General features: G+C 42.7%; 1 protein-coding gene across 1 annotated transcript; it reads left to right on the top strand.

Annotated features, from left to right (window-relative positions):
• Nucleotides 1-466: 466 nt before the first annotated feature.
• On the top strand, nt 467-15,291 carry LOC143809053 (phosphatidylethanolamine-binding protein 1-like). Its single transcript, XM_077292221.1, has 4 exons — nt 467-666; nt 5,331-5,437; nt 11,016-11,116; nt 14,867-15,291. Exons 1-4 carry the CDS (start codon nt 532-534, stop codon nt 15,082-15,084), a joined length of 561 nt encoding a protein of 186 aa, XP_077148336.1. The 5' UTR covers nt 467-531; the 3' UTR covers nt 15,085-15,291.
• Nucleotides 15,292-15,615: the final 324 nt, after the last annotated feature.

Here is a 15,615-nt window from a genome sequence, read left to right as displayed (position 1 = left end):
ATATTGACCCTCCCCCAGCCTAAAACATAGCACCTCTCACCTCCAAGTGTGTGTAGTTCCATATACTATCCTTGATTGGGATGAATCGCAGCAAGCAGAAGTCTTTAGATCCATATGAAGTTGACACTAAAATAATCTTGAAAATCGGTTCACATTGTCTTACATAAAGTAGTGGGAAAAACACTAGGTGCCAGGTAACTTTCCTGCCATCTACAAGCTGCTGCTGTTTGTATTTGTACATGCGAATCAGAGCCCGGACGGTAAGCCCGAGCCTGCGGGCATCAGCGCTCACACCAACAGCCCCAGTGACAGCTGCCAAGCCAAACACTGGCAAGCCCGAGCCCGCTGCACACCCGTCCTGCACGCACAGGGAGAGCGGCACCAGCAGCTACCAATCACATCCGAGCCTGGACTTCTTGCGCGTCAGCCATTGGCTAGAATCTGCAGGGGGCGGGCGCTCGGTGGCCGCTCTTTATACGGGGCGCCCGGGCAGTGCCGGCGCTGTGTGGGTAGAGCTGCCCAGCTGTCACTATGGTGTTTGATGTTAGTGAGTGGGACGGTCCTCTGAAGCTCAGTGATGTGGACGAAAGACCAAAGTTTCCCCTGACTGTGACGCATGAGTGTGTGTGCATAGACACGCTGGGCAAAGTGGTGAAACCCTGTCAGGTGAGTGCCCGCACTACTGCGCCAGACATTACTGCCGTCAGGCAGCGCTCCGGCTTACAATGGGTTAATATTGGAGACAATTCTAATATTAGCCCTGCAGTCATTATTATGTGTAAAGCTGCGGTACCTGCAGATGTGCCCCTAGGATGCCCAGCTGCCCGCACTCCTGAGCATTTACTGTGCAAACTAGCTGGCCACTGAATGAGGGGCATCCTAGTGGTCCCAAGTGAGAGCGACCCTGTGCCGTGACATCGCTGACTGACAGTTCTGATCTGGGCGACAAGCTGGCACCTAACCTGCCCTCACCACACCACGGGGGCGTTAGCCCTACTATATCCATCTACAGTGATGCCCATGACCAAGCGCCGACTATGCATCACTAATGGGTTAATGTACCACACCTTGTGCTAGCACACACCATGCCGCGCTTCATCTGGATCTGTTGGGTGTTGTAGTTACTGCACAGCTGTAATTTGTGTTGGAATTTGAAAATAATTCCTATTTTTTTTTAGATTTTATTAACATGTTTGGAAAGCAGAGAGAATGGAGACAGCAGTTCTGATCTGGATTGTTTGTGAACGGCGTTTACCATAAACGATAAATAATGGTATCTTCTTGACTGTTCGGACCATCATGAATCCAGCAGTGCGACCAATGTTTTGATTTTTTTTATTTATTTTTTACTGTTTTTATCTTTTATCTAAGAAATATAAAAAGGTTTTTTTTTTAGTCTTGTGTGTGTGTGTGTGTCTGTGTATATAGAGAGAAAGAGGGAGAGCGGGAGAGAAAAAGGGAGAGCGGGAGAGAAAGGGGGAGAGGAGAGAAAGAGAGAGGGAGAGAAAGAGAGAGGGAGAGAAAGAGAGGGAGAGAAAGAGAGAGGGAGAGAGAGCTGGAGGGAGAGAGAGCGAGAGAGAGAGCTGGAGGGAGAGAAAGAGAGCGGGAGAGAAAGAGAGAGGGAGAGAAAGAGAGAGGGAGAGAAAGAGAGCGGGAGAGAAAGAGAGGGGGAGAGAAAGAGAGGGGGAGAGAAAGAGAGGGAGAGAGATGGAGAGGGAGAGAAAGAGAGAGCAGGAGAGAGGGAGAGAAAGAGAGAGAGCGAGATAGAGGGGGAGAGAAAGAGAGCAGGAGAGAGGGAGAGAAAGAGAGAGGAAGAAAGGGAGAGAGAGAAAGAGAGATATTGTATTAAAGTTTATTTCCCTTTTTTCTCCACTATATGATTTAAGCGCGCAGTCTTTTAGGGAAACAATAGGGAACCCATGGAACTTCCTGTCTCAGTATAACCCCTCAGATCCAGTGGGCCTTGTTTACTGTGGCACCTGAGTGGTTAAACAGCCACCATAGGAGTATTGTGCACCCAATTGTGTAAATCAGTTGCTATCTGATGTATTACCGGATAGCACACTGACCTATGTTATGGGGGGGCAGTGCTGATGACTCATTTTTTTCACTATCAGAATCTGCATGCTGCGACTTGACACAATTTGGATGATACTCGCCCATTCAAGTCTACGGCTGCATGTAAAACATCAGATCCCATGCAGACTATCAGTTTAACATCCGATTTTTACGGATACATTGCAGTTCTGTAACACAGAAATCTGTAAGGCTATGTGCACACGTCCGGAATTGCCACGGATATTTCCGCTGCAATTCTGCAACTGTGCCGCAGGTAAAACGCATGCAGAATTGGCAATGCGTTTTCCCGCTAAACACTAGCGTTTTACAAGCGTTTTTAGCTTGCAGGATGCTAGCGTTTTCCAAGAGATCTGTAGCATTGCTTGGAAAACTGATTGGAGGCATGGGATTGGAGGAAGACCTGCCTCCCTGGCGATTTCACAGGTATGAGGGACCAAATTCAAAAGTGATTATTTCTGCAGTGCAACGAACAATAACTAAAAGAGCCACCTTGTCAGAATGCAGCATTCGTGCTGCACAAGATGACTCTTTTAGTTACAAACGCCTGGGGGGGGTGACAGGTTCCCTTTAAAGCTGGATTCACAGCTTCACTGCTCAGTGCTTCTGTATATTGAAGCTACATATAGGATCAAGACAGTAATACCTTTGTCACTGTGTATGGGAGATATCACACCAGCTAATTTCCACCCACTTGTTCTGAGACAATTGAAAAAGAAAGCGGTTGTCCTCTAGTGGACAACACCATCTTAAATGGAGTTGTCATTGTCCAACCTATAGGACAGGTAATCAATATTAAATTGGAGGGGGGCTCACGTCTGCACATCTGCTGAACAGCTGTTAGGAGCTTCAGCTGCAGACAGATGTAACCACATGGAATGGAGTTGCTCTGAGCAGCTTCATTTAATGTATAGCCTTGGAGGGCTATGTGGCAGACCACTATACTGTTCGGAGGGCTATATGGTAGACCATTATACTGTTTGGAGGGCTAAATGGCAGACCATTATACTGCTCGGAGGGCTATGTGGCAGATCATTATACTGTTCGGAGGGCTATGTGGCAGACCATTATACTGCTTGGAGGGCTATATAGCAGACCATTATACTACTCAGAGGGCTATGTGGCAGACCATGATACTGTTTGGAGGGCTATGTGGCAGACCATTTTACTGCTTGGAGGGCTATATGGCAGACCATTATACTACTCAAAAGGCTATGTGGCAGGCCATTATATTGCTCGGAGGGCTATGTGGCAGACTATTATACTGCTTGGAGGGATATGTGGCAGACCATTATATTACTCAAAGGGCTATGTGGCAGACCATTATACTGCTTGGAGGGCTATGTGGCAGACCATTATACTGTTCGGAGGGCTATATGGCAGACCATCATACTACTCAGACGGCTATGTGGAAGACCATTATACTGCTTGGAGGGCTATGTGGCAGTCCATTATACTGTTCGGAGGGCTATGTGGCAGACCATTATACTACTCAGAGGGCTATATGGCAGACCATTATACTACTCAGAGGGCTATGTGGCAGACCATTATACTGCTTGGAGGGCTATGTGGGGCTATTATGCTGTTTCGAAGGCTATGTGAGGGCTATTATAATGTTTGGAGTGCTAGTGGGGATGTTATACAGTGTGGAGGTTTGTGTGGTCCATCATACTGTGAGGGAGCCATTATATTGTGTTGAGTGCTGTGATGGGGTCACAGTAGGGGCATCATACTGTGTTTGGGTCACCATACTTTGCTGGGGGTTACAGTAGGTTATCATACTGTGCGTTCAGAAATTATTGTGGAGGAATTCACTGTGGAGGGCACTTTGTCATCATACTTTATGGGGGCAATGAAAGAGGAATCTTGGGGATGCAATATGAGGGAAATTAATTTGTAAAGGCTGCAAAGTTGTGAGCTACGCTCTTCTGTGACCCTGCTGAATATTTTTTTTTGAGGGGGCAGCAATTACAACTTCTGCTATGGGGCCCCATGATTTCTGTGTACGCCCCTGTCTTTCATAAAAAAATGATGGGACGTAGCCTTGGGCACAATCGGATGAACAAAAATCTGTAATATTCAGATTTTCAGAGGGTGATATCTGAAACAGAGAGCATTTTTGGAAATTGATTGTGGTTGACAAAATTATTTATTTTAGGATTTTGAGCCACTGACCTAAGATTGATATTTTGGGTATAAATATTTAAATTTTGGTTTGGGCATAAAGCAGATTAGAAGATTGTGAAGTAACCTCAATGACTTGCTGACCCCTATGGGAGCATATGCATCTCTTACTATGTGATGCCTTTGTAGATAAACTTTAAGTACCAGGGAATTTTTTCGCTCCTACGCTTTTGTTTTTTCCTCATTTACTTTCAAGACCCACAATTTTTTTTTCTTTTCCTTCGACATAGACATGTGATGGCTTGTTGTTTGTGGGACAAGTTGTAGTTTTGAATAGCGCCATTCATTTTACCATGTAATGAACTGAAGCACAGGAAACAAATTCCAAGTGAAATGAAATGGTGAAAAAAATGCAATTCCGACATTTATTTTTTTGTGCTGTAAAAATGACCTGGAGACATGATTGACCATGACAATGTGATTCTGGCTATACCAAACATGCATCAATTTTTGTTTTCTATTTATCTGATGAAAAAAAAATCAGAATAGTGCACAAAATTATTTTTTTTGCTTTGTGTTCCCATTTTCCAAGACATTTTTATTTTTCTGTTGAAGCAGAGTCAGGGCTTGTTTTTCCGCAGTGAGATAATTTTTTTTCATTAATACCAATTTTGGGCACTTACGAAGCTTTGATTGCTTATTATTACATTTTTAGGAAGGTGAGATGATAAAAAAGGCAATTCTATCGTTTTTTTTTTTTTTCTCTTTACCATGTTTACTGATTGGGTTAATGAATTCCATATTTCAATAGATCGGACCTTTACGAATGCAGCAATGCCAAATATGTATTTTTTTCCCCGTATTTTTAATGGGGAAAAAAGAGGTGATTTGAACTTTTATTAATTTATTTTTTCAATTTTTTAAAACATTTTCTTTATTTCGATTCTGCAATGGTTGATTGCTTATACTAAGTACTGCAATACCATGGTATTGCAGAATTTAGTGAAAATCTTTGTCTCCTATGGAGCTCAGCCGATGGCTTTGTGTTTTTACATAAAACTGGCAAAATCATAACATGAAATCAACTTCTTGGCTGCTTATCAAGAATTGTTCTAATATTTATCTTTCAGATTAAAGATAAACCAACCATTGAATGGGAGGGCAAGAATGACAAGAAGCTGTATACTGTGATATTGACCGATCCTGATGTTCCCAGCAAGAGTGATCGCTCTATGGCGTAAGAACGACGAACAATATGTTCACCTTTGTTTACAGTAAAGTAAATGTAAAAGTGACTGGTCACATAAAAGGTGTCTGGCCTTAGGACACACATGTGCGGACAATCCTCACAGTGTGCGCACTATGCGGTGTGAGGATTCTCAGGGGCCGACGGTGGGGTCGTTTCTGCAAGTATGCGATTTGCAGACATGCAGTTACATGCCAACTACACGTGCGCACACAGTGTAGTCGGAATGTGGCAGGAAGTATTCAAATCACATACTTACAGTCACATGACCACCTGGCGAAGGCACTGGAGACTCCTCCCCACACTGTGAGAGTTCACAAGTCACATAGAGTGACTGTATACTTGTACCCCAAGCCGGGAAACTCCTTTAAATATGCAGTCAAGTCTATAGGCAGCATGTTATAGAGTAGGAGGAGCTGAACACGTTGGTATTTTTATGTTTGCTGGAAAAGTTTCAGTAAAAGACAGTATAAGGCCGGGGTCACACATGCGAGTTTTACGGACGTAAGAGCGCAGAAACTACGTCCGTAAAACTCGCATAACATACGGCACAATTATTCTCAATGGGGCTGCTCCTATTAGCCGTATATTACGGTTCAGTATTATACGGCTTTCTACGGCCGTACAAAATCGCAGCATGCTGCGTTTGTCAGCATATTGCGCAAAAAAATCGCCAATGAAAGTCTATGGGGGGCGAGAAAAATACGGATTCCACACGGACCAGCAGTGTGACTTGCGAGAAATACGCAGCGGTGTTAGTGAAAAGTCGGTAATTCAATTGCCGGCTTTTCATTTCTCCTGCACAAACCTGACAGGATATGAGACATGGTTTACATACAGTAAACCATCTCATATCCCCTTTTTTTTTTTGCATATTGCACACTACTAATGTTAGTAGTGTGTATGTGCAAAATTTCAGCGCTGTAGCTGCTGAAATAAAGGGTTAAATGGCGGAAAAAATTGGCGTGGGCTCCCGAGCAATTTTCTCCGCCAGAATGGTAAAGCCAGTGACTGAGGGCAGATATTAATAGCCAGGAGAGGGTCCATGGTTATTGGCCCCCCCCGTGGCTACAAACATCTGCCCCCAGCCACCCCAGAAAAGGCACATCTGGAAGATGCGCCTATTCTGGCACTTGGCCACTCTCTTCCCACTCCCGTGTAGCGGTGGGATATGGGGTAATGAAGGGTTAATGCCACCTTGCTATTGTAAGGTGACATTAAGCCAGATTAATAATGGAGAGGCGTCAATTATGTCACCTATCCATTATTAATCCAATTGTTTGAAAGGGTTAAAAAACACACACACACATTATTAAAAATTATTTTAATGAAATAAACACAGCGGTTGTTGTAATAATTTATTGTTCTCTCAATCCATTTCCAGGCCCTCGCTTGGCAAAATAATAAACGCACAAGATACATACCTTCTGATGTCAGATCACTTCCCACGATGTAATCCATCTGAAGGGGTTAATAATTTTACAGGCACGAGCCCTGCTATAATGCAGCTGTGCTCGTGCCTGTAATCCCCGGCGAATGAATAAAATGTAGGTCATTGACCTACATTTCCTTCAGTCGCGGTGATGCGCCCCCTGGTGGATGTCCTCATATGACCTGGAGCGTGGGAAAAAGTTCCCAGGCTGCAGTTCATGAGAACATCCACCAGGGGCGCATCACCGCGACTCAATGTAAGTATAGATCACTGCTTTCCTTTCAGCACCCGGGGATTACAGGCACGAGCGAGTGGTTTATCGCAGCTCGTGCCTGTAATATTAGTTAACCCCTTCAGATGGATTACCTCGTTGGACGTGATCTGACATCAGAAGGTATGTATCTTGTGCGTTTATTATTTTTCTAAGCGAGGGCCTGCAAATGGATTGAGAGAACAATAAATTATTACAACAACCGCTGTGTTGATTTCATTAAAATACTTTTAAATCATGTGTGTGTGTTTTTTAACCCTTTCAAACAATTGAATTAATAATGGATAGGTGTCATCATTGACGCCTCTCCATTATTAATCTGGCTTAATGTCACCTTCCAATAGCAAGGTGGCATTAACCCTTCATTACCCCATATCCCACCGCTACAGGGAGTGGGAAGAGAGTGGCCAAGTGCCAGAATAGGCGCATCTTCCAGATGTGCCTTTTCTGGGGTGGCTGGGGGCAGATGTTTTTAGCCACGGGGGGGCCAATAACCATGGACCCTCTCCTGGCTATTAATATCTGCCGTCAGTCACTTGCTTTACCATTCTGGCGGAGAAAATTGCGCGGGAGCCCACGCCAATTTTTTCCGCCATTTAACCCTTTATTTCAGCAGCTACAGTGCTGAAATTTTGCACATACACACTACTAACATTAGTAGTGTGGAATATGCAAAAAAAAGGGGATATGAGATGGTTTACTGTATGTAAACCATGTCTCATATCATGTCGGGTTTGTGCAGGAGAAATAAAAAGCCGGCAATGGAATTACCGGCTGTTCACAGATATCGCGCTGAATGAAATCTAAATACAGAATATATATATATGTGTCTCAATGACATATATATATATATATATACTGTATATATGTTTTCCCTAACATTTGAGCACATAAATCCATTAGATGTCGGTTTTGCAAGCCTGCGAGAAAATATCGCAGTACGGATGCCATACGGATTACATACGGAGGATGCCATGCGCAAAATACGCTGACACACCCTGACTACGGATCAATATTTTGGGAACATTTCTCCGTATTACGGCCGTAGTACGGACGTATAATACGTGGCGTATTGTCTTACGCCAAGTGTGACCCCAGCCTAAGGGTCACACAAGTGCTATTCGACTTTCTATTGGCTAGCACTTGGACCAATGTTATTCAGTGGAGCCAGGCTTATGCACGAAAATCTGTGAGTTAAAAAAATAACAGCATGCTGTGATTTCCCTCTGAAATCTGAGTACACCCACCCATTCAAGTCTATGGGTGCGTAGAAAACATTGGACTACACTCGGATGACATCTGACTGTAGCACAATTTCCGCACACTGACAGAATGGAAAAGGTGGAGAAATGTTGTTTTCCATCTGCTCCTTTCCTGTGCTCAGGGTTGCCAGCAGGAATTTCAGGACCCCCATACTGGCAAAATTTTCAGGCCCCCTTGTGACTCCGCCCAGGCTCCACCCCAACTCCACTTTCAACACTTGAACCTTCCTCAATCCCACCATCCACTCTTGGAAAAACTTCACTTCCACACCACATTCTCACCAATCACATATTAACAGTTCCCATTGAACACCAGATCACATACATAGCCATCAGCTTTTGTTTTGGCCAAAATACTTTTTAAGCCTGTCACCATGACAAGGTAGACTCTTTTGTCAGGCCCCTACTCTAAGTTTTTTAAAATTTCTCAAAATACCCAATACTCTTTTTAGGTATATTTTTCTTTATTTTTCTTTAAGGGAATGTGTCAAGTAAATTTTTTAAAATGACCAATTTCACCACATACAAATACCGTCACACCATGGCCAGACCACATATTACCACCACATAGTGACAGAAACCACATACCAGGAACAAATACTGCCACACCATGACTAGACCACATATTACCACCACATAGTGACCATATAATACCACATACAAGTGAAAAATACCATCACATACCATCATACCATGACCAGATCACGTTACCACCACATAGTGACCGAATACTGCAATACTGATCATTAATAAAAAAAAACCTGCAATACTAATATTACCATAGGTGCCATTATACACAGGAGCTATGTACATAGTACACAGTGTATAGTGTATGTGTACAGGTAATACAGTGATCACCAGTGACTTTATACACAGGAACTCTGTATATAGTGTACAGTGTACAATTAATATAGTGATCACTGGTGACATTATATGCAGAACCTCTGTATATAGTGTCAGTGTACAGGTAATCCAGGGATCACCAGTGACATTATACACAGGAGCTCTGTATATAGTGTCAATGTACAGGTAATACAGTTATCACCGGTGACATTATACACAGGAGCTCTGTATATAGTGTGCAAGTAATACAGTGACTCACAAGTGACTTTATACACAGGAGCTCTGTATATAGTGTCAGTTTACAGGTAATAAAGGGATCTCCAGTGACATTATACACAGAAGCTCTGTACATAGTGTTAGTGTATAGGTAATACAGAGATCACCAGTAACATTATATATAGGAACTCTGTATATACTATATAATGTATAGTGTAAGTGTACAGGTAACACACTGATGTCTCTAGCTGAAGATATTTATCTTCGCTTTTCTTCTTCATCCATCGCAGACCTCCATCACTTCTTTGATCCAGGACTCGTCTCTGCAGAAAATAACACACAGTTATCTAGAGCATCGCTTCCAGAGCCCATTCCCCAATTTTTCCCCAACTTTTACACTAAGCCAGAGTAAGATAAAAAGTGACATTGTTGCCCTGCACAGTAACAGGAATTCCCCCCACACACACACGCACAAAACAGTATCTTTAAAAATAAAATACATCACAGCAGTAATAATATCCCTCAATTAGCTCATATAGTAATATTGTCCCACATCCTGGCCCCTTCCTGTAATAACATCCCCATCCTGGTCCCATATGTGCTCCATTCTAGCCCCCATGTGGCTCATTCCTGGCCCCCATGTGTCTCATTCCTGGCCCCCCCATGTGTCTCATTCCTGGCTCCCATGTGTCTCATTCATGGCTCCCATGTGTCTCATTCCTGGTCCCATGTGTCTTCATCCTGCCCTCATATGTTCTCCCATTCAATAGTTAAAAGCTGCCAGGCCAACAGAGTTTGAGCTGAGTATCATTTGCAAAATTGGCCCGATTCTCTCGCATGAGGGAATTGACGGCTGTGTGACCCCGGCCTTAGTGTGATGGAAGCCTTGAACGGGTTGTCTGGTCACAACAAATTAGTAACCTACAGTATTTGTGGGATAGATCATCAATATCGGATCAGTGACAGTTCGACATCTAACATCACCCATCACCTGTTAAATGGCACCGTTCCATTCAGTGTATAGCGTCCTCTCCTGGGTCCTGATGGACAGCTCCTATTCTCTCTATTTATGTGGCAGCAGCAGCTACACAATGAAAGAACACAGCAAATGACAGCTGATCGGTGAGGGGGTCGGGTGTCTGACCCTCACTGATTTGATATTGATGACCTATTCTATGTTGTTACTGAACAACTAATTTAAGTATATTCCATGCAGAGGATGCATTAATGGGGCTATCCCATAGAAGAAAAATGTTTTACTCTACGGATGGGACCCTCACTACCACTAGAATGGTTGTCCCTGCTCCAATGATTGCCTGTAGGATTGGCAGTTATACTGAGTGCAGCTCTCTATCTCTACCAGTCCTACAATTAATAAATAAAAAGGTGATGTGCATGCGTGACCACCGCTGTGGATAGGTGGTAAATGTTTTTTATGGGATAAGCCCTTTAAGTTTTTGTGCTTAGGCACCACGTTTCTGATTTGTATAGAGTGAGTGACTTCGGTGCCCATACACTACGTCAACTGATTACCTTTCTCTACAGACAATGGCATCACTTTCTGGTGGTAAATGTTAAGGGAAATGATCTGAACAGCGGCACCACTCTTACTGAATATGTTGGCTCAGGAGCAGGAAAAGATACAGGTATGTGCCATAACTTGCTGCATATGATATAATTTGATAATTTTGTTCATCTTGCAGCGCCAAAAAAATCAGTGCCTTTTCTCTAGACACTTCTACAGAGCCTAGCAAGGACATTTGTTCTTCAGATAGAAGATTGCAAAATGTGTTTAAAATCATATGTGACAGAAGTTTGGTGCAAATAATGCTGGAATTCAAGGTACATAGCAAGTATTCGTTGTGGTGTGACATGATGTTGTGCAGACTGGGAAATTAAAAGAAGTGCCGCGTACGCTGGAAGGTAAGAGGCTACACTACCTCTCTCATGGAGCGGCCAGAGTCTACTGCCACGTGGCTCCCCAACACCAGGGGCACCCATGCAGCCCTGTATAAGGGCACTGCCACCACTGTAGGCACCATGCCTAAATTATCAGGGTGCTGTTACTGCAAGAAAATATATCACACTGAGTGACTACTTACAGGACCTCCTTATTAGTGCAAGAGTATGGGAAATCAGACACCGCGGTCTTCTGGACCCTTTCTGTCCTGGTAAACCTGTGACACAGACATGTCAAATGTACAATTACATATACAGGGGGGGAAATAAGTATTTGATCCCTTGCTGATTTTGTAAGTTTGCCCACTGACAAAGACATGAACAGTCTATAATTTTAAGGGTAGGTTAATTTTAACATTGAGAGATAGAATATCAAAAATAATATCCAGAAAATCACATTGTATAAATTATATACATTTATATGCATTTTGCAGTGATAAATAAGCATTTGATCCCTCTGGCAAACAAGATGTAATACTTGGTGGCAAAACCCTTGTTGGCAAGCACAGCACTCAGATGTTTTTTGTAGTTGATGATGAGGTTTGCGCACATGTCAGGAGGAATTTTGGTCCACTCCACTTTGCAGATCATCTCTAAATCATTATAATTTGGAAGCACTATCTTGGTCTCATTTGGCCACTAGGCACTTTCCGAGAAGGATTTTGACTTACTCACGTACAATTTGGTAAACTGCAGTCTAGCATTTTATGTCTGTGTATCAGCAGTGGGGTCCTCCGGGGATCTCCATCCTCAGCCTTTCATTTCATTCAAATGTTGACGCATTGACACTGATGCACCCCGAGCCTGCAGGACAGCTTGAATTTCTTTGGAACTTGAATATCTAACATATATGACGACTATGCTGCGTTGCTACCTTTCATCATTTTTTCTCTGCTGTCCATGTTCAGGGAGATTAGCTACAGTGCCATGGGTTTTAAACCTCTTGATTATGTTGCACACTGTGGTCAAAGGAACATGAAGATCTCTGGAGATGGACTTGTAACCTTGAGATTGTTGATTTAGACAGTTCTCTTTTCCTCTTTCTGTTCACTGTGCTGAGTGTGTCACACCCTGACACAGTGCAAAGACTGAATCAACTTTTCCCTTTTTTATCTGGTTTCAAGTGTGATTTTAATATCACCCACACCTGTTACTTTTCACAGGTGAGTTTGAACGAGCATCACATACTTGAAACAAATTTACCCACAATTTTGGATAGGTGCCAGCAATTTTATCTGGCCCATTGTTGAGGTTTTGTGTAAAATTATGTCCAAATTGCCTTTTTTTTTCCTTTTTTTTATGTTGTTCCAATACAAAGGAAATAAACGTGTATAACAAAACGTGTAATTGCAATAATTTTCTGGGAGAAATACTGCATTTTCTGGAACAATTTCAAGGGTGCCAACACTTTTGAACATGACTGTATCAAACCCACCTCCACACCCAACAACACAAAAATATTAATACATTTTACTATAGTATACTTTTAAAGGAGCATGAAAAGCAAATTATGGGTGTATGTCAATCTTAGTATATACATTATATTTTTGTTATACTTTTTTATTTGTTCTCTGCTGTTCGGAGTGTGGTAGAGTGTCTCACTTGGCTGGACACAGAGGTATGAATGGAACACGTCTCTTTAAGAATGTGCTTGGTTTATTGAGGCAACATAAACCAAGCAGATAAAAATAAACACAGCCCTCTGGGCAAAACAGTAAAACAAAAACAAAGCACGGTCCTTCTCCTAGTGGGTTTCAGCCCACTCACGGGTACAATGTCCACGGTACAGGTCCTTAACGTACCACACGGGCACAAACACTTTCCTGGAGTGTTTCCTCTCCAGGTACACTGCACACTGCTGTCTTGGAAAGCCCGCCACCTAAACCCTAGACCATGTGACCACATGATTGAGATAACACACAGGTCCTGTCAGTACACAGCGGTACAGGTGGAGATAAGGAGGACATCTTCCCACCAACTCTATATATGTCCACAAAAAAACAGCCCATGTATGAAACTTTAACTTAACCCTCACAACATGTAGTGTGCTGGAGGAAAATACTCTTGTTTCATATCACTGACGCCATTAAGCGCAGTGACACATATCTCCCCTCCAGCACTTTACCAGTGACTCCGTCACAGGGGCTATAGGCAGACATATAAGTGGCGAAGTGGTGCAATATTAGGAATATACTCGTTGTATGCTTTCAATGCTCCTTTAATTTATACTATACATCTAGGATGAATATATTTCTAGTAAACAGCAATCTGCTTAAAGGGGTGTCTCAATTTCTTAAATGGGTACAATTGCAAAGCGGTTCTAAAAATAATCAACTTTGTAATTTACCTCTATTAAAAATCCTCTCTTAAGAATGGAAGAATTTTTAACTTTCTGGTTTGCAGTTCATTGCCTAGGTTATCAACCACCTCTGCAGTCTAGCATGGCTGGCTGGTGTGCTAGTCAAGGTGTGAGCGCATGTGAGCTGTTTGTTAGACAGCTTGTAAGCTCAGCTCTGAAGCCGGACAGATTGTTGGATGCCGCTGGATAACTGGTCCTATTCTTGCCCGATGCTGCAGAGTCAATACTTGCAGCATCAGAGCAGATGTGCAACCATGTCCGTAGCCTGAGCTGTCAATCTTCAGTAGTGCACAACCCCCAAGAAACCCAAGAACCTTCAGTAGAGAGAACATTGGACAACCCATTTTACTGCTCGAATGAAGATTGGACAACCTCCTTAAAGGGAACCTGACAGCTGATACATGCTGCCCAATCCACGAGCAGCATGTATCAGACAGTGTTTGCACGATTCCAGCCATATATGTTTAACTTTTAAATGCTGCAGTGTTTCAGAGAAAAACAGTTTAATAGCCGCCGGGGACCTTTGCCACGCTAGAGACTAGTTTGACAAATGAGTCTCTAACGGCTTTGTCCCGCCAGTTCTCCAGGATTGATAGGCCTCTGCCTACGTATACTTATAGGCAGAGACCTGTTACTCCAGGTCAGCGGATAGGAACTAGCCACCGGGGACCCACCTGTCCAACTGGTCTCCAGCATGGCTTGGTCCTCGGCGTTTCTTACGGTATGTTTTCCTTTGAAACACTGCGGCATTATAGACACAAACATACATACTTGAGGTCATACAGCCAGTGCCTGATACATTCTGCTCCTGGACCAGACGGCATCTATCAGCTGTCAGGTTCCCTTTAACATGTCTCCTGTATATCAGACACCATGGTCAATTTGTATGTTCCCTTTATGTTATTGCTCAAATATCCCTGATATGTTCAGAGTCTATTTAAATACATAGATTGTGGTATTATTAGAGATTTCTTGACCATAAGACACATCTATGGTTCCATAGATACATGACTGTTAGTGAAGGCTGTGATGATTGCACATCTAAGGAACAGTCTAACCTTTTCTTTGCCTGGTCCAGGTCTGCATCGGTATACCTGGCTTGTATATGAACAGACGGCACCACTCAAATGTGACGAACTTCATGTGAGCGATAAAACGGCTGAACGTCGAGAAAAGTTTAATGCAGCTGCTTTCCGTAAGAAGTATGGACTTGGCCCCCCAGTCGCCGCTATTTCCTTCCAGGCTGAGTGGGATGAATCTGTTCCTGAACTTTACAAACAGTTGGGGGTAGCATAAAACTAATGTAACCCACCATTAATGTCCACCACTGTATTTCTGGATTTGTAGTTTATATACGTCTGCAGACATCTCTAAGAAAAAAGGTCAAAATCTTGAACTTTAATTTGATACAAAGAAGCTTTTTCTATTTAAGCCATGCATTCGTGTAGTACATATATCATTGGAAATATGGTCACTGTACTAAATAAACTGAAAAAGATTGAAGATGTAGTGTAATAGTTTGTATAACAGGTTGTCTGCTGTGTGACTTAAAGAGAATGTATAAAAAAGACTTTGAGCATTGAGTTATGGTTGCTTTATATAGGGAGAATATTACAAGTTGCCTCCCTGGAAATATATAAAATTCTTTATATCATTTTGGACTATATTAAAAAACAAACAAAAAGAAAACAAAGTATACATTAAAGGATAGAGGCACGTTTAGGGAACTTATATTTACTGAAATTCTTGCATTTTTGGCTAAATAATTTTGCTAAACCATTCTACTTCTAAGTCCTTTATGTATCACAGTACTTCACAGTAACTATC

This window comes from Ranitomeya variabilis, chromosome 1, assembly GCF_051348905.1.
Source record: "Ranitomeya variabilis isolate aRanVar5 chromosome 1, aRanVar5.hap1, whole genome shotgun sequence".
NCBI lineage: Eukaryota > Metazoa > Chordata > Amphibia > Anura > Dendrobatidae > Ranitomeya > Ranitomeya variabilis.
This window is presented reverse-complemented; position numbering and strand designations above follow the sequence as displayed.